This window comes from Pseudophryne corroboree, chromosome 1, assembly GCF_028390025.1.
Source record: "Pseudophryne corroboree isolate aPseCor3 chromosome 1, aPseCor3.hap2, whole genome shotgun sequence".
Lineage (NCBI taxonomy): Eukaryota > Metazoa > Chordata > Amphibia > Anura > Myobatrachidae > Pseudophryne > Pseudophryne corroboree.
This window is the reverse complement of record NC_086444.1, coordinates 67943121-67963602: the sequence shown is the minus strand read 5'-3', so window position 1 is coordinate 67963602 and position 20482 is coordinate 67943121. Positions and strand designations below refer to the sequence as shown.

Here is a 20482-nt window from a genome sequence, read left to right as displayed (position 1 = left end):
ACTTCCAGCACTTATCTTACATGATATTGATTGTAATTAATTACACAGATTCTGTGGCTGGCTGACTTGAAGTCTGCATTTCCCCTGGTTTTAATCAGCCACAGAACCTGTTTAACTCATGATCCCGGTTTAAAGGGATAGTACAGTAATCCTAACAGCATATGTGTGTGACTACTCATTCTCTAACCCGGAATATAAATATAGACGAGACATACAGCCAGCCAATGAGGAGCAGCCCCCAGCTAAACAGGACCCGCTCTCAGCCAATCGGGTCCCGCTCTCAGCCAATCGGGTCCCGCTCTCAGCAAATCAGGACTCGCTCTCAGCCAATCAGGAGCCGCTGTCAGTCAATCGGTAACAGCATCATAACAATCACGGAAGGAAAATAACAACATTGCTGATAGACCAATCGGACGTCGTTTCCTGGAGACGCTCGTATCCTCCCTCTGTCTAAGCTGACAGCCAATAAGAACGGAGATGGGCGCGGGTGGTGTGGTCGTTAGAGAGGGCGGGACTAGCCTGTTTACATGAGCCAATGAGTGCGGAGGTGGGCGTGGCCGGTGTATCCGCTGGAGAGGGCGGTGTCTGCCTGTCTCCAGTCTCCACCGAGCCGAGGAGAGCGGCTTGTAGCCGGGGACATGCTGGGGATCGGAACGGGAGGGGCGCTGAAGTCCCCCAAACAGCCGTCATTTGTGTCTTACCTGACGCCGGAGGTGAGTGACCGGCTACAGCCTGTACCGGTGCTATATTCCTCACCGTACTGGCAGCCAGCGCCACAGTTACCCCACTCGCCCACTGACACTCTACACCCTGACCCCCACTCACCAACTGACACTCTACACCCTGACCCCCACTCACCAACTGACACTCTGCACCCTGACGCCCACTGACCCCCACTGACACTCTACACCCTGACCCCCACTGACACTCTACACCCTGACCCCCACTCACCCACTGACACTGCACCCTGACACCCACTGACACTGACCCTCACTCACCCACTGACACTCTACACACTGACCCTCACTCACCCACTGACACTCTACACACTGACCCTCACTCACCCACTGACACTCTACACCCTGACCCCCACTCACCCACTGACACTCTACACCCTGACCCCTACTCACCCACAAACACTGTCCGTCCTGATACCCACTCTCCACCCACAGACACTGCCCTACCTGACCCCCACTCACCCGCCCACATACGCTGTACCCCCTGACCCCCACTCACCCACCTACACCCTCCTCGTTGACCAACACTCATCTACAGACACTGCCTTCCCTGACCTCCACTCACCTACAGACACTGCCCTCCCTGAGCCCCACTCATTCACCTACAGACACTGCCCTCCCTGAGCCCCACTCTCCCACCCACAGACACTGCCGTCCCAGATGCCCACTCACCCACAGACACACTACCCCCTGACCCTCACTCACCCACCCACAGACACTCTACACCCTGACCCCCACTCACCCGCAGACACTCTTTCCCCTCCACTATATCCTGCCCTTTACTGTCCTGCTTTACTCCTGACAAGTGCTTCTATACTCAGTCTGTTCGTTAAAGCCCTGCATTACCCCTGACTAGTGCTACTGTCCCAACTTCCCAGCCTGCATTACGCTTCACAGTGCCACTATATCCACTTCCTGCCCCTTAGTACCCTGCATTACTACTGCCTAGTGCTACTGTACCCACTTCCTGCCCTGCAGTTCCACTGATCAGTGCCACAATATTTACTGCCTGCCCATTACTGCTCCGCACTACCCCTGACTAGTGCCACTGTATGTACCGCCTGCCCATTACTGCTCCGCACTACCCCTGACTAGTGCCACTGTATGTACCGCCTGCCCATTACTGCTCCGCACTACCCCTGACTAGTACCACTGTATGTACTGCCTGCCCATTACTGCTCCACACTACCCCTGACTACTGCCACTGTATGTACCGCCTGCCCATTACTTCTCCGCACTACCCCTGACTACTGCCACTGTATGTACCGCCTGCCCATTACTGCTCCGCACTACCCCTGACTAGTGCCACTGTATGTACTGCCTGCCCATTACTGCTCTACACTGCCCCTGACTAGTGCCACTGTATGTACTGCCTGCCCATTACTGCTCCGCACTACCCCTGACTAGTGCCACTGTATGTACCGCCTGCCCATTACTGCTCCGCACTACCCCTGACTACTGCCCCTGTATGTACCGCCTGCCCATTACTGCTCCGCACTACCCCTGACTAGTGCCACTGTATGTACTGCCTGCCCATTACTGCTCCACACTACCCCTGACTAGTGCCACTGTATGTACTGCCTGCCCATTACTGCTCCACACTACCCCTGACTAGTGCCACTGTATGTACTGCTTGCCTATTACTACTGCCACTGTATGTACCGCCTGCCCATTACTGCTCCGCACTACCCCTGACTACTGCCACTGTATGTACCGCCTGCCCATTACTGCTCCACACTACCCCTGACTAGTGCCACTGTATGTACTGCCTGCCCATTACTGCTCCGCACTACCCCTGACTAGTGCCACTGTATGTACCGCCTGCCCATTACTGCTCCACACTGCCCCTGACTAGTGCCACTGTATGTACCGCCTGCCCATTACTGCTCCGCACTGCCCCTGACTAGTGCCACTGTATGTACCGCCTGCCCATTACTGCTCCGCACTACCCCTGACTAGTGCCACTGTATGTACCGCCTGCCCATTACTGCTCCGCACTACCCCAGACTAGTGCCACTGTATGTACCGCCTGCCCATTACTGCTCCACACTGCCCCTGACTAGTGCCACTGTATGTACTGCCTGCCTATTACTGCTCCGCACTACCCCTGACTAGTGCCACTGTATGTACTGCCTGCCTATTACTGCTCCGCACTACCCCTGACTAGTGCCACTGTATGTACCGCCTGCCCATTACTGCTCCGCACTACCCCTGACTACTGCCACTGTATGTACCCGCCTGCCCATTACTGCTCCGCACTACCCCTGACTACTGCCACTGTATGTACTGCCTGCCCATTACTGCTATATCCGCTGTCTTTCTATAACTGTCCAGCATTACACTTTGGCCAGTGCCGCTATATCCACTGCCTGCTTATTACCACCCTTTCTTTACCCCTGACCAGTGCCACTTTGCCTGCAACACACTGCTGCTATGCCCAACTCATGGGCCTACCTTACATTCATCCATAAACCCGCTTGAACGCCTTTATTATGTTGCTCCAAGGTTCTCTAATAATGAGAATTTGTGTCTATTACCACATCTATTTATCACACTTCTCACCGCTGACTTCCATAGCCTTTCTCACTGCCTGCCCTGCGTATTGCCACCTATTGCCCTCGATATCCACTGTCACTACCAAGCAGCCTCCCTGCCGCCTCCTGGCACACAGAGTCACAGGCATATACGGAGTATGACCCTGTCCTTCCCTGCCACGGCCAATCACTGCATCTCTCCCAGTAAATAACATTACGTCACTGATTACATATGTGTCATCTATAATCATTTGTAATCGCTAGTCTGTAGTGTGTACCCACTCTGCATCCTGGGCATCACATGTTACACCGAAGCGCTATTTCTCATGCTATACATTATAAGTATGCTACACGTGCCCGGTGGCAATTCCTGTGGCGTAACCCACAAATAGGAAGACTAAATAATGTGGAGTAGACGCTTGTAATTATATCCCTCAGAACTTTACTGTCGTTTTAACAATAGTGCTGAAATAATGAAGCTGAAAGTAGGACATTATTAATAATTATATACTGTATTATTAACCCTGTGGTGCACCTGGGAGCAGGCGTCAGTCCCTTTCCTATTGGGGCAAAGTTTAATGAGCGTCCCTGGGATGAATTGGGATGGATTTCAGGTATTCTGAGACATTGTGCCTGCTGAGGTGTGTCTGGCTCAGTCACGCAACCAGCCATTTACCCTGTATATGTAATAACTACATTACATCCTGGACAGCTGGATTGGGAGACCTGATCTGCCTGTTATATTTGGCGATGAACCACAGCGCAGATGTCTATTATTTAAAATGACTGTGTGTATATTTTTGTGTGACTCTAGACGTTATTGGACGGGCGACAGGCGGCCCTGGGGCCACATGTGGCCATCTGTGCTTTCGCATGCAGACCCATCCTGCTTGTCATATTTGTTTGATATAGATTGTAGCACTTGTTTAAAAGGTCTGATTATATGTTATTGACAATAGCGGTCTCTTCCGTTGAGTAAATTAATTAAACTTATTGCTGAGAATTAAGAGTTATGTGCGTCCATTTTGAAAATTAGAAGTTGGCCCAATATGACCAGTATCAGGTTGCCTGTCACTGCTGTAGGACTTTACTCCAGGTTTTATTATAATGGGTGTGTTGTAATATGTCAAAATGCTTAGTATGCCTACATACATCGTGTCAACACTGATGAAATGTCGACATGATAGAACGTCAACATGACATCCCTAAGTGGCTCCAGCTGCGTTTTCCAGGTCTCGGCAGTCATGTGTGTCCGTTCCAGCAAACTCATATGACTGAATGGCGTTCCGGTGAGTGCGCTGGCCCTAGTCCTAACCCTCACCGCCCCCCGTACCCTACTCCTAGTGTCTAACTCTAACTTCCCCCATAGCCTAACCCACCTCCTAGTGCCTAAATTATTTTTAGTTTTATGCCTCTTGAAAGCGATGGCTGGAAGTCTGCGTTTGGCTGTGGTGAGCACTAACACACACAATACTGAATGCTGGAACCAGCTTGTTCATACAAATTGGTTTAATCATGGATTTAACCAGTTTGAACGACAGTTTGTGTCCATTTGCCAGTGTTTGAGAGCAAATGGTGGATCGTCACCCATTACCAGATTTTTATTCCAACCAGCCACACCTGGCAGATGATCTACCAGGTAATTGTATAGTGTATGCCCAGCTTAAGACACAATTCTGTTTATATACTGGACACCGCTATTCCCCCTCATCAACCAGCCCACGCTAGAGCAGTTTGTAGTTTGCGGGTGGCACTTGTGACAATCGGGGGAAGGGCAGGGGCTTTTACATAGGTCTGGTTTTGCCTTGTTTGCTGCAAAGCCTGTGCGCAAATGGGTTGGGTATGAAATGTTGGGACGTCGGCGGTTAGGAGACCGGCGGCATTCGGACAGTCGAAATCCCAACAGGGTTTGGTAAGTGGTCTAACCCTACCCTAAACCTCCCTTTATGGTGCTTTACCCTAACCCCCAGGGTGGCACGTATACCTTTCCTGCCCCCCTCTCCCCTCCCTGCAGCCTAACCCTAACCCCCTCCCCGTACCCTAAACTTAGCCCCCCCCCTTTACTCCGGGACACCTATAATCTCTACAGGTTCTGTGGCTGGTTGAAACCCAGTGAATACAGGCTAAAGGTCTGACTTTATGTAGTGGCTCCCGCTTATGTGTGTCTATACATATTTAGCAGCATGGCACGGAGAACCAGTATGTGTCTGAAATGTGGGAGAAAATCTGAGGACACCTGTAAAGGTCCGTACACACTGGTCGATATATCGGCCGTTCTCTTGAACGGCCGATATATCGTGGGACCGTCGGCCAGTGTGTACGGCCGAGTATCGGGTGGGGGAGGAATACAAACTCCAATACATGACCAGGGCATGGCCTTTGTGAGCTTGTAACCTCGGGGCTGTGAGGCAGTACAGCTAACAATATATATGTATTTTTTCTTTCCTAATAAGTGTACCTTTAATGCGAGCTGTTTGCTGACACCCAGTCACCTTATCACGGCTTTTCACACAACTAAAATGTTGCTGAAGCGACGTGTGAGCTGTGTGCACAAGTGACGCGTGATTAATACGCGGATGAAGGCAGCAAGCGTCGTTTTACCCTGTTCATCACGCTCTACTTCCAGAACAGTTTATGAACCCTTATCTCCAATCACCTCCCTGTCACTTTGACCTGCTAAATATTTGTGTTGCAGTCTGTCTCATTTGTGTCGTTGCACAATAACCAGTCCCAGAAATGGTATTAATGATGCCTTGCACAACCTTGGCACTCCTCCTCACCAGTCTCCTGCCTTCTTGCATTAGAGATTGGGCATCGGACAGGGGAGAGAGAGCACTAGCAGCACGCTCCTGTACGTTGCTATAGAAGAATGCAGTGTGCCTAATGCTAGGGACAGTAGCACTGTATGACTGTAGATACTGAAGAGGTCCACGCTCTTTAATAAGGAGTGTGAGTCTCGCCAACAGTGCGTCCGCTGTCACGGTCTGTGTTGCCTCCTACGGCATGACATTGTATGGGTTTTCCGCCCCATTTTAGCCTATTGGGATTCACAAAGTCTAGTGCCGTAAGTTGGTCGCTGCAATAATGTCTTGTCACGGTGCCTAGATTCACCCCCTGTCATACCCACAATCTGCCAGTGGCTTGCCACGTGGGAGCAATGCATGTTCCCAGGGTTGGATTGGCCCACAGAGGTGCAGGAGAAACCCCTGGTGGGCCCTACGGCCTGAGGGCCCACATCCTCCTCTAGGGATCAGGTTCCAGACTGTGCACTAATTATATATTATACATATGTTACATTATAGTGCACAGGACTACGGTATATTCTATACAGTGCATTCCTGTCATTAATCTGGTACATTATCATGCATGCACTAGCAGTATTTACTATACATATTTATCATGGGGCCCAGACCATGCACTCTCTAAAGCTTAGCCAATCCTCTGTGGTAACTGGCCACACTCCCTCTGGAGACTGGCCACACCCCTAAGGATGGGCCCCTACCACTGCATTCCCTCTAGTGGGCCCGCCATGCCCCAGTTCGACACTGCATGTACCGCATACATAATATATACTTCTATATTGCATCCATATATAACACAGTATGTGTGGAGAAAGTCTATATACTAGCATTCAGGTCATGTTACTCTGCTCTTCCCCATGGCTCCTCCATTGACCTGTGTTACCTGGTCAGCTGGGTGTGAGCAGGAGGACCAATAGGAAGCTTCATCCCGCTCCCTAACTTTCTCTGCATACTTTATAAAGCGGCACAACTTACTGTTTCCCCAGCTCTGTATTACAGAAACGGAGACGCGTAGGGGAACACTGTAGCTATGGGAAGCACCATGCCAGTAGGGTTACCGCCTCATCCCTTTAATTCAGGACACACATTAATTACACAGAGTTCTGTGGCTGATTAAAACCAGGTGAAATGGAGTATTGAAGTCAGCCAGCCACAGAACCTGTGTAATTAATGTGACCAGAATTAAAGGGCTGAGGTGGTAACACTACATGCCAGGGATGTGGGCCTTTTAGCAATTAGCCGTAATGCAGATTTAAGAGAATTAATTTCTTCTTCAAAGTGTGGCCACAGGGTTTTTCTTGTGTAACGGAGGCATCAGACGGCTACAAGATTCATGCTGAGCAACGTGTACATCGTGTTATTTGTAGAGAATACAAAACCTTGCTGCGGAATGCTCTTCCGTTTTCAGTGTGCTCCTGATACATACCGTCATGGGGTTCTTGCATGTTTTTTGCTGGTAGTTTTCTGTCCTCTGCTAAAAGAAAGTTGTGTGTTTTGTTTTTTTCTTTTTAGGAGAAGTTTGGAATGATTGTGAAACTTTTTTTTTTTCTCCGCTCACTGTACCCTGGTAAGACCTGTTTGCCAAGGTTCCGGAGTCAGGTGTGGTATGTAGGAGGGCAAACATAATATCCCCTTTCATGTGAGCTAGATGAAGGGAGAGCAGAATGACACACGTTTATTAGCTAGGTGGATAGAGCTCTGTAACCAGCTTCCAACATGTCTCGCTCTCACAGAAACATCAATGACTTCATAGGCACGTTATACGGTCTTTCATCCTGAAAGTGAGGGTGTTTTTCCGTTGCCAAGTGATCGCAATGTAAACACAATAAGGTATAATTACAGTAGTTGTTGCAGCTATGTCTGTGCGGAAGTGTTCTATGTAGTTCTGTTCTGTCTTCTCTTTTGGTGGAAGGACTCCAGCATTAGACAATATGTAATAGGAAATGCACAAGTCCGCAGTAAGTGGGCAATGTCTGAAATCCTTCCTTTTTGGGCTTGGTACCTCCAAGAGAAGAGAAATATCACTTGTGCAAACGTAGGGACCACTTTAGGGAATAATGTGGGGCAGATGTATTATGCCTGGAGAAGTGATTAAAGCAGTGATAAGTGGAAAGTGATAAAGCAGTGGAAAGTGAGAAGCAGTGGAGAAGTGATAAAGCAGTGGAAAGTGAGAAGCAGTGGAGAAGTGATAAAGCAGTGATAAGTGGAAAGTGATAAAGCAGTTATAAGCAGTGGAGAAGTGATAAAGCAGTGAGAAGCAGTGGAGAAGTGATAAAGCAGTGATAAGTGGAAAGTGATAAAGCAGTTCTAAGCAGTGGAGAAGTGATAAAGCAATGAGAAGTGGAAAGTGATAAAGCAGTTATAAGCAGTGGAGAAGTGGTAAAGCAGTGAGAAGCAGTGGAGAAGTGATAAAGCAGGGATAAGTGGAAAGTGATAAAGCAGTTCTAAGCAGTGGAGAAGTGATAAAGCAATGAGAAGTGGAAAGTGATAAAGCAGTTATAAGCAGTGGAGAAGTGGTAAAGCAGTGAGAAGCAGTGGAGAAGTGATAAAGCAGGGATAAGTGGAAAGTGATAAAGCAGTTATAAGCAGTGGAGAAGTGATAAAGCAGTGATAAGTGGAAAGTGATAAAGCAGTGAGAAGCAGTGGAGAAGTGATAAAGCAGTGATAAGTGGAAAGTGATAAAGCAGTGGAGAAGTGATAAAGCAGTTATAAGCAGTGGAGAAGTGATAAAGCAGTGAGAAGTAGTGGAGAAGTGATAAAGCAGTGATAAGTGGAAAGTGATAAAGCAGTTATAAGCAGTGAAGAAGTGATAAAGCAGTGGAAAGTGATAAAGCAGTGGAAAGTGATAAAGCAGTTATAAGCAGTGGAGAAGTGATAAAGCAGTGAGAAGCAGTGGAGAAGTGATAAAGCAGTGATAAGTGGAAAGTGATAAAGCAGTTATAAGCAGTGGAGAAGTGATAAAGCAGTGATAAGTGGAAAGTGATAAAGCAGTGAGAAGCAGTGGAGAAGTGATAAAGCAGTGATAAGTGGAAAGTGATAAAGCAGTTATAAGCAGTGGAGAAGTGATAAAGCAGTGAGAAGCAGTGGAGAAGTGATAAAGCAGTGAGAAGCAGTGGAGAAGTGATAAAGCAGTGAGAAGTAGTGGAGAAGTGATAAAGCAGTTATAAGCAGTGGAGAAGTGGTAAAGCAGTGAGAAGCAGTGGAGAAGTGATAAAGCAGTGATAAGTGGAAAGTGATAAAGCAGTTCTAAGCAGTGGAGAAGTGATAAAGCAATGAGAAGTGGAAAGTGATAAAGCAGTTATAAGCAGTGGAGAAGTGGTAAAGCAGTGAGAAGCAGTGGAGAAGTGATAAAGCAGGGATAAGTGGAAAGTGATAAAGCAGTTCTAAGCAGTGGAGAAGTGATAAAGCAATGAGAAGTGGAAAGTGATAAAGCAGTTATAAGCAGTGGAGAAGTGGTAAAGCAGTGAGAAGCAGTGGAGAAGTGATAAAGCAGGGATAAGTGGAAAGTGATAAAGCAGTTATAAGCAGTGGAGAAGTGATAAAGCAGTGATAAGTGGAAAGTGATAAAGCAGTGAGAAGCAGTGGAGAAGTGATAAAGCAGTGATAAGTGGAAAGTGATAAAGCAGTGGAGAAGTGATAAAGCAGTTATAAGCAGTGGAGAAGTGATAAAGCAGTGAGAAGTAGTGGAGAAGTGATAAAGCAGTGATAAGTGGAAAGTGATAAAGCAGTTATAAGCAGTGAAGAAGTGATAAAGCAGTGGAAAGTGATAAAGCAGTTATAAGCAGTGGAGAAGTGATAAAGCAGTGAGAAGCAGTGGAGAAGTGATAAAGCAGTGATAAGTGGAAAGTGATAAAGCAGTTCTAAGCAGTGGAGAAGTGATAAAGCAGTGATAAGTGGAAAGTGATAAAGCAGTGAGAAGCAGTGGAGAAGTGATAAAGCAGTGAGAAGCAGTGGAGAAGTGATAAAGCAGTGATAAGTGGAAAGTGATAAAGCAGTTATAAGCAGTGGAGAAGTGATAAAGCAGTGAGAAGCAGTGGAGAAGTGATAAAGCAGTGAGAAGCAGTGGAGAAGTGATAAAGCAGTGAGAAGTAGTGGAGAAGTGATAAAGCAGTTATAAGCAGTGGAGAAGTGGTAAAGCAGTGAGAAGCAGTGGAGAAGTGATAAAGCAGGGATAAGTGGAAAGTGATAAAGCAGTTATAAGCAGTGGAGAAGTGATAAGGCAGTGAGAAGCAGTGGAGAAGTGATAAAGCAGTGATAAGTGGAAAGTGATAAAGCAGTTATAAGCAGTGAAGAAGTGATAAAGCAGTGATAAGTGGAAAGTGATAAAGCAGTGAGAAGCAGTGGAGAAGTGATAAAGCAGTTATAAGCAGTGGAGAAGTGATAAAGCAGTGAGAAGCAGTGGAGAAGTAGTGGAGAAGTGATAAAGCAGTGATAAGTGGAAAGTGATAAAGCAGTTATAAGCAGTGGAGAAGTAGTGGAGAAGTGATAAAGCAGTGATAAGTGGAAAGTGATAAAGCAGTTATAAGCATTAGAGAAGTGGTAAAGCAGTGGAGAAGTGATAAAGCAGTGATAAGTGGAAAGTGATAAAGCAGTTATAAGCAGTGGAGAAGTGATAAAGCAGTGATAAGTGGAAAGTGATAAAGCAGTTATAAGCAGTGGAGAAGTGGTAAAGCAGTGAGAAGCAGTGGAGAAGTGATAAAGCAGGGATAAATGGAAAGTGATAAAGCAGTTCTAAGCAGTGGAGAAGTGATAAAGCAGTGATAAGTGGAAAGTGATAAAGCAGTGAGAAGCAGTGGAGAAGTGATAAAGCAGTGAGAAGCAGTGGAGAAGTGATAAAGCAGTGATAAGTGGAAAGTGATAAAGCAGTTATAAGCAGTGGAGAAGTGATAAAGCAGTGAGAAGCAGTGGAGAAGTGATAAAGCAGTGATAAGTGGAAAGTGATAAAGCAGTTATAAGCAGTAGAGAAGTGGTAAAGCAGTGGAGAAGTGATAAAGCAGTGAGAAGTAGTGGAGAAGTGATAAAGCAGTGATAAGTGGAAAGTGATAAAGCAGTTATAAGCAGTGGAGAAGTGGTAAAGCAGTGAGAAGCAGTGGAGAAGTGATAAAGCAGGGATAAATGGAAAGTGATAAAGCAGTTCTAAGCAGTGGAGAAGTGATAAAGCAGTGATAAGTGGAAAGTGATAAAGCAGTTATAAGCAGTGGAGAAGTGATAAAGCAGTGGAGAAGCAGTGTAGAAGTGATAAAGCAGTGATAAGTGGAAAGTGATAAAGCAGTTATAAGCAGTGGAGAAGTGATAAAGCAGTGGAGAAGCAGTGGAGAATTGATAAAGCAGTGATAAGTGGAAAGTGATAAAGCAGTGAGAAGCAGTGGAGAAGTGATAAAGCAGTTATAAGCAGTGGAGAAGTGATATAGCAGTGAGAAGCAGTGGAGAAGTGATAAAGCAGTGATAAGTGGAAAGTGATAAAGCAGTTATAAGCAGTGGAGAAGTGGTAAAGCAGTGGAGAAGTGATAAAGCAGGGATAAATGGAAAGTGATAAAGCAGTTATAAGCAGTGGAGAAGTGATAAAGCAGTGGAGAAGCAGTGTAGAATTGATAAAGCAGTGAGAAGCAGTGGAGAAGTGATAAAGCAGTGAGAAGCAGTGGAGAAGTGATAAAGCAGTGATAAGTGGAAAGTGATAAAGCAGTTATAAGCAGTAGAGAAGTGGTAAAGCAGTGATAAGTGGAAAGTGATAAAGCAGTTATAAGCAGTGGAGAAGTGATAAAGCAGTGAGGAGAAGTGATAAAGCAGTGGAGAAGTAGTGGAGAAGTGATAAAGCAGTGATAAGTGGAAAGTGATAAAGCAGTTATAAGCAGTGGAGAAGTGGTAAAGCAGTGAGAAGCAGTGGAGAAGTGATAAAGCAGGGATAAATGGAAAGTGATAAAGCAGTTCTAAGCAGTGTAGAAGTGATAAAGCAGTGATAAGTGGAAAGTGATAAAGCAGTTATAAGCAGTGGAGAAGTGATAAAGCAGTGGAGAAGCAGTGGAGAATTGATAAAGCAGTGATAAGTGGAAAGTGATAAAGCAGTGAGAAGCAGTGGAGAATGATAAAGCAGTGATAAGTGGAAAGTGATAAAGCAGTTATAAGCAGTGGAGAAGTGATAAAGCAGTGATAAGTGGAAAGTGATAAAGCAGTTATAAGCAGTGGAGAAGTGATAAAGCAGTGGAGAAGCAGTGTAGAATTGATAAAGCAGTGATATGTGGAAAGTGATAAAGCAGTGAGAAGCAGTGGAGAATGATAAAGCAGTGATAAGTGGAAAGTGATAAAGCAGTTATAAGCAGTGGAGAAGTGATAAAGCAGTGATAAGTGGAAGGTGATAACGCACCAGCCAATCATTACGTTTTTGGAAAATGACAGTTAGGAGCTGGTACGTTATCACTGCTTTATCACTTCTCCAGGCTTAATATATCTGCCCCTACATGTGATATTTACTACTCGCTGACACTTAGTATGTAACCCTAAAACCAAATGCAGTATCAATCTTGTCGTCTCAGTCTCTCCTCTTGAGGGCTAATTCAGACCTGATCGTAGCTGTGCAAAATTTTGCACGGCTACGATCAGCCACCCTGACATGCTGGGGGACGCCCAGCACAGGGCCAGTCCGCCCCATATGTCAGGCCCTCCCCCCGCCTCCCAGGTACAAAAGCATCGCACAGCGGCAATGCTTTTGTACCTGAAGAGTAGCTCACCACCAGCGCAGCTCCTGCCCGTCGCATCCCAGGTTGCAGCGGCTGCGTGTGACGTCACGCAGCCGCCGCGCCCCTCCCTCAGCACGGTCCGGGCACGCCTGCGTTGCCCGGACCGCGCCCCTAAAACGGCGGCCCAACGCCTCCCTCCCAGCGAACGCCTCTACCTGTCAATCAGGTAGAGGCGATTGCTGGGCAGAGATGCCGATCGCCTCTCTGGCATGCTGCGGCGCATGCGCAGTTCAGACCTGATCGCCCGCTGTGCGAAAACCCACAGCAGCGATCAGGTCTGAATTAGGCCTTTGGTTTGGTGGAATTAGGATGTAAAGTCCATAGAGATGGTAGAGCTGGACCCTTCCTTGGTATACGTAGTCCTGCTGCGGTGATGTTATCCATCCCAAGATGGTATGACCAGGTAGGCTACTGGGTACTCGCTGTCCTCTGACACCGTGAAGTCTTTCTCAGTGATAAAGTCTCCGTCTCAGAGCATAATGGGGTCCTGTTCTGCTCACCATTATGTGCGAACAGTAAGGTGAGCAGTGAGACGTGGATGTTGCACATAGTCCATCGGTGCCTACAATGGCAGACAACTATAATGCCTCGCTGGCTAACGTCATTGAATACAGTGTCACATACGTTGTGCATTGTCATGATACAGAGGACTTTATGCCTGTATCTGTATAATGCCTCCTCAGTGATGGCTTTTCATAGTGGGTCAGTATGTATTGACTTCATTGACCTTTTTAAACTTTGCTACTATTTAACTTTGAAGGCGCTAATCGGTCGGCCCGCTGAGGTACCTCCATATATGTATGCGGTCGGTGGTGACTCCAAACGCATCAGGATTCGAATAAAGAACACCCATATTTCTCTGACGTCCTAGTGGATGCTGGGAACTCCGTAAGGACCATGGGGAATAGCGGCTCCGCAGGAGACTGGGCACAAAAGTAAAAGCTTTAGGACTACCTGGTGTGCACTGGCTCCTCCCCCTATGACCCTCCTCCAAGCCTCAGTTAGATTTTTGTGCCCGAACGAGAAGGGTGCACACTAGGTGGCTCTCCTGAGCTGCTTAGTGAAAAAGTTTGTTAGGTTTTTTATTTTCAGTGAGTCCTGCTGGCAACAGGCTCACTGCATCGAGGGACTAAGGGGAGAAGAAGCGAACTCACCTGCGTGCAGAGTGGATTGGGCTTCTTAGGCTACTGGACATTAGCTCCAGAGGGACGATCACAGACCCAGCCATGGATGGGTCCCAGAGCCGCGCCGCCGGCCCCCTTTCAGAGCCAGAAGACAGAAGAGGTACGGGAAATCGGCGGCAGAAGACGTCCTGTCTTCAATAAGGTAGCGCACAGCACCGCAGCTGTGCGCCATTGCTCTCAGCACACTTCACACTCCGGTCACTGAGGGTGCAGGGCGCTGGGGGGGGCGCCCTGAGACGCAATAAAAACACCTTAGATGGCAAAAAATACATCACATATAGCTCCTGGGCTATATGGATGCATTTAACCCCTGCCAGTTTTCCTTAAAAAAGCGGGAGAAAGGCCGCCGAGAAGGGGGCGGAGCCTATCTCCTCAGCACACTGGCGCCATTTTCCCTCACAGCTCCGTTGGAGGGAAGCTCCCTGGCTCTCCCCTGCAGTCACTACACTACAGAAAGGGTTAAAAAAGAGAGGGGGGCACTAATTACGCGCAGTATTAAAAATACAGCAGCTATAAGGGGAAAAACACTTATATAAGGTTATCCCTGTATATATATATAGCGCTCTGGTGTGTGCTGGCAAACTCTCCCTCTGTCTCCCCAAAGGGCTAGTGGGGTCCTGTCCTCTATCAGAGCATTCCCTGTGTGTGTGCTGTGTGTCGGTACGTTTGTGTCGACATGTATGAGGAGAAAAATGATGTGGAGACGGAGCTGATTGCCTGTAATAGTGATGTCACCCCCTAGGGGGTCGACACCTGAGTGGATGAACTGTTGGAAGGAATTACGTGACAGTGTCAGCTCTGTATAAAAGACAGTGGTTGACATGAGACAGCCGGCTACTCAGCTTGTGCCTGTCCAGACGTCTCATAGGCCGTCAGGGGCTCTAAAGCGCCCGTTACCTCAGATGGCAGATATAGACGCCGACACGGATACTGACTCCAGTGTCGACGGTGAAGAGACAAATGAGACTTCCAGTAGGGCCACACGTTACTTGATTGAGGCAATGAAAAATGTTTTACACATTTCTGATAATACAAGTACCACCAAAAAGGGGTATTATGTTCGGTGAGGAAAAACTACCTGTAGTTTTCCTGAATCTGAGAAATTAAATGAGGTGTGTGATGATGCGTGGGTTTCCCCCGATAACAACTGATAATTTCTAAAATGTTATTGGCATTATATCCTTTCCCGCCAGAGGTTAGGGTGCGTTGGGAAACACCCCCTAGGGTGGATAAAGCGCTCACACGCTTTTAAGAACAAGGGCTCTACCCTCTCCTGAGATGGCCGCCCTTAAGGATCCTGCTGATAGAAAGTAGGAGGGTATCCTAAAATGTATTTACACACATACTGGTGTTATACTGCGACCAGCAATCGCCTCAGCCTGGATGTGCAGTGCTGGGTTGGCGTGGTCGGATTCCCTGACTGAAAATATTGATACCCTAGATAGGGACAGTATATTATTGCCTATAGAGCATTTAAAAGATGCATTTCTATATATGCGTGATGCACAGCGGAATATTTGCCGACTGGCATCAAGTCTAAGCGCGTTGTCCATTTCTGCCAGTAGAGGGTTATGGACACGACAGTGGTCAGGTGATGCGGATTCCAAACGGCATTTGGAAGTATTACCTTATTAAAGGGAGGAGTTATTTGGGGTCGGTCTTTCAGACCTGGTGGCCACGGCAACAGCTGGAAAATCCACGTTTGTACCCCAGGTCGCCTCTCAACATAAGAAGACGCCGTATTATCAGGCGCAGTCCTTTCGTGGGCAAGCGGGCAAAAGGTTCCTCTTTTCTGCCCCGTGACAGAGGGAGAGGAAAATAGGCTGCAGAAATCAGCCAGTTCCCAGGAACAGAAGCCCTCTCCCGCCTCTGCCAAGCCCTCAGTATGACGCTGGGGCTTTACAAGCAGAATCAGGCACGGTGGGGGCCCGTTTCAATGAATTTCAGCGCGCAGTGGGCTCACTCGCAAGTAGACCCCTGGATCCTTCAGGTGATATCTCAGGGGTACAAGTTGGAATTCGAGACGTCTCCCCCTCGCCGTTTTCCTAAAGTCGGCTTTACCGACGTCTCCCTCTGACAGGGAGGCAGTGTTGGAAGCCATTCACAAGCTGTATTCCCAGCAGGTGATAATCAAGGTACCCCTCCTGCAACAGGGAACGGGGTATTATTCCACACTGTTGTGGTACCGAAGCCGGATGGCTCGGTGAGACCGATTCTAAATCTAAAATCTTTGAACACTTACATACGGAGGTTCAAATTCAAGTTGGAGTCACTCAGAGCAGTGATTGCGAACCTGGAAGAAGGGGACTACATGATGTCTCGGGACATCAAGGATGCTTACCTTCATGTCCCAATTTACCCTTCTCACCAAGGGTACCTCAGGTTTGTGGTACAGAACTGTCACTATCAGTTTCAGACGCTGCCGTTTGGATGGTCCACGGCACCCCGGGTCTTTACCAAGGTAACGGCCGAAATGATGATACTCCTTCGAAGGAAGGGAGTTTTAGTTATCCCTTACTTGGACGATCTCCTGATAAAGGTAAGATCCAGAGAACAGTTGGAGGTCGGTGTAGCACTATCTCAGGTAGTGTTGCGGCAGCACGGTTGGATTCTCAATATTCCAAAATCGCAGCTGGTTCCGACGACTCGTCTTCTGTTCCTAGGGATGATCCTGGACACAGTCCAGAAAAAGGTGTTTCTCCCGGAGGAGAAAGCCAGGGAGTTATCCGAGCTAGTCAGGAACCTCCTAAAACCGAGCCAAGTCTCAGTGCATCAATGCACAAGGGTTCTGGGAAAAATGGTGGCTTCCTACGAAGCAATCCCATTCGGCAGATTCCACGCAAGAACTTTCCAGTGGGACCTGCTGGACAAATGGTCCGGGTCGCATCTTCAGATGCATCAGCGGATAACCCTGTCACCAAGGACAAGGGTGTCCCTCCTGTGGTGGTTGCAGAGTGCTCATCTTCTAGAGGGCCGCAGATTCGGCATTCAGGACTGGGTCCTGGTGACCACGGATGCCAGCCTGCGAGGCTGGGGAGCAGTCACACAGGGAAGGAATTTCCAGGGCTTATGGTCAAGCCTGGAGACATCACTTCACATAAATATCCTGAAGCTAAGGGCCATTTACAATGCTCTAAGCTTAGCAAGACCTCTGCTTCAAGGTCAGCCGGTGTTGATCCAGTCGGACAACATCACGGCAGTCACCCACGTAAACAGACAGGGTGGCACAAGAAGCAGGAGGGCAATGGCAGAAGCTGCAAGGATTCTTCGCTGGGCGGAAAATCATGTGATAGCACTGTCAGCAGTGTTCATTCCGGGAATGGACAACTGGGAAGCAGACTTCCTCAGCAGATCAGGCAATAGCTGTAGACGCTCTGGTAACACCGTGGGTGTACCGGTCAGTGTATGTGTTCCATCCTCTGCCTCTCATACACAAGGTACTGAGAATTATAAGATGGAGAGGAGTAAGCACTATATTTGTGACTCCGGATTGGCCAAGAAGGACTTGGTAACCGGAACTTCAAGAGATGCTCACGGAGGATCCGTGGCCTCTACCTCTAAGAAGGGACCTGCTCCAGCAAGGACCCTGTCTGTTCCAAGACTTACCGCGGCTGCGTTTGACGACATGGCGGTTGAACGCCGGATCCTGAAGGAAAAAGGCATTCCGGATGAAGTCATCCCTATCCTGATCAAAGCCAGGAAGGATGTAACCGCAAAACATTATCACCGCATTTGGCGAAAATGTTGCGTGGTGCGAGGCCAGTAAGGCCGACGGAGGAATTTCAACTGGGTCGATTCCTACATTTCCTGCAAACAGGAGTGTCTATGGGCCTGAAATTGGGGTCCATTAAGGTTCAAATTTCGGCCCTGTCAATTTTCTTCCAAAAAGAACTAGCTTCAGTCCCTGAAGTTCAGACGTTTGTAAAAGGGATACTGTATATACAGCCTCCTTTTGTGCCTCCAGTGGCACCTTGGGATCTCAATGTAGTTTTTGGGTTCCAAAAGTCACATTGGTTTGAACCACTTAAATCTGTGGAGTTAAAATATCTCACATGGAGGGTGGTCATGCTGTTGGCCCTGGCCTGGGCCAGGCGCGTGTCAGAATTGGCGGCTTTATCCTGTAAAAGCCCTTATCTGATTTTCCATTCGGACAGGGCGGAATTGAGGACTCGTCCTCAGTTTCTCCCTAAGGTGGTTTCAGCGTTTCACCTGAACCAACCTATGGTGGTGCCTGCGGCTACTAGGGACTTGGAGGACTCCAAGTTGCTAGACGTTGTCAGGGCCCTGAAAATATGTTTCCAGTACGGCTGGAGTCAGAAAATCTGACTCGCTGTTTATCCTGTATGCACCCAACAAGCTGGGTGCTCCTGCTTCTAAGCAGACTATTGCTCGTTGGATTTGTAGTACAATTCAGCTTGCACATTCTGTGGCAGGCCTGCCACAGCCAAAAATCTGTAAATGCCCACTCCACAAGGGAGGTGGGCTCATCTTGGGCGGCTGCCCGAGGGGTCTCGGCTTTACAACTTTGCCGAGCAGCTACTTGGTCAGGAGCAAATACGTTTGTAAAATTCTACAAATTTGATACCCTGGCTGAGGAGGACCTGGAGTTCTCTCATTTGGTGCTGCAGAGTCATCCGCACTCTCCCGCCCGTTTGGGAGCTTTGGTATAATCCCCATGGTCCTTACGGAGTTCCCAGCATCCACTAGGACGTCAGAGAAAATAAGAATTTACTTACCGATAATTCTATTTCTCGTAGTCCGTAGTGGATGCTGGGCGCCCATCCCAAGTGCGGATTGTCTGCAATACTTGTACATAGTTATTGTTAACTAAATCGGGTTATTATTGTTGTGAGCCATCTTTTCAGAGGCTCCTATGTTATCATGCTGTTAACTGGGTTCAGATCACAGGTTGTACGGTGTGATTGGTGTGGCTGGTATGAGTCTTACCCGGGATTCAATATCCTTCCTTATTGTGTACGCTCGTCCGGGCACAGTATCCTAACTGAGGCTTGGAGGAGGGTCATAGGGGGAGGAGCCAGTGCACACCAGGTAGTCCTAAAGCTTTTACTTTTGTGCCCAGTCTCCTGCGGAGCCGCTATTCCCCATGGTCCTTACGGAGTTCCCAGCATCCACTACGGACTACGAGAAATAGAATTATCGGTAAGTAAATTTCTTATTTTTATTATGCCTCACGCCCCTCCAGTTCCTCTAGGCTCGTCCAGTTACACTGCATCCATGTTTACAAGGCCCAGCCTGGGGCATGTTCTGGTCAGGTGTGCTGTCCCTGTCTACAACAGTGTGCTTTAAAGCAAAACGTTTTTTGACAGGAATGATTTTGCGCTAACGTTTGGCATTCTGTTTTAAACCTCTTTCCGTTAGATGTATTGTTTTTGGCATGTATGAATCAATTGGCAAACTCATGTATACGTATATTTCTCCTTCATTCACTAGAGGACACTGGAGCATATAGACAATGGGGCATAGACGAGTGGATAATTGGAGCAGAATTAACTAGCAAAATAGCTTTTTTTTTTCTGTGCCTACAAGAACCTAAATCACCTTGCTGCCAGTGTTAGAGAGTTGCTTTATATCCCGCTGTTTGTTTTTCTGCCAACGAGAAACCATTAATTCCTGGAACTCACAAGTCCTGCAGAGTATTTGTACAGTGTAATATCCCCACAGCAATCTGCACATAGGGAACGAAAGGATTAGCAAAAAGCAAAGGTGTATGTGTACTGAAGGTCGAGAGCTAAAGAACAGATGGAGAACGTATGCACATGACTTTTTAGGTGTGTGCCATAGAAAATAATCCCTAAATTCTAAACTGCTTTGAGGGGAAATGTCAGGAACAGCCGCTCTTTGTCTGGCACGGAGTGACTTACTGTAGCATCGCCTTCCTCAGGCCATACTGTCCGGATCCTGCGGCTGCCGTCTGAGGACATGACTGCAGCGGTTGTTGCATGGTGTGGTGCTGTGACTGTATAAGTGGGAACTGTGGTTAGACCAGCCTGTGGTGGCTGCAGCTCTGTACGCTGTAGTGGGGTGAGCTCATATCCCAGAGATGACCGACGTCTGTCATAGCAGTCCTTCAGGCTGGATGGTGTCTCAGTACTGTGTATTATGTGAACAAGGGAGTTGCTTTATTATACTTTTCCATAGAGATTTGTGTCTTTCTAGGGTATTCAATTATCCGCAAATTCGCGGCAATTTTTCGGAGGAATTTTTTTTCGTGGCAATCGGGCGAAAATTGCTGCGCAAATGCTCCGTTTTTCGACCTATTTAATTCCAAACGAGTTTCACGTGAAAATTCTTGCCGTGAAAAGTGCAGGTGAAAATGGAGAAATCAGCCTGTACCCCAAAAAATGCTAAACTAACATAGGAAAACAGAAGAGAAGTGTGTTAGAGATCACATTAGAGAGTTTTTGGGGACTTAAATTGTGTGAAATGGCTGTTATATGCATTTTTTTAAAAATGCAAAAAAATGATAGAAAG

The 20482-nt window shown here is 47.6% G+C and overlaps 1 protein-coding gene across 2 annotated transcripts in view; it reads left to right on the top strand.

Moving 5' to 3' along the window:
- Nucleotides 1-403: 403 nt before the first annotated feature.
- Nucleotides 404-20482, top strand: part of MTMR12 (myotubularin related protein 12) — a 109792-nt gene continuing 89713 nt past the window's right edge. For both annotated transcript variants that reach the window (XM_063960412.1, XM_063960394.1), the window contains exon 1: nt 404-713. In XM_063960412.1, coding sequence (XP_063816482.1) covers nt 639-713 — 75 coding nt within the window. In that variant the 5' untranslated portion in view covers nt 404-638. The remainder of the gene's footprint in view (nt 714-20482) is intronic.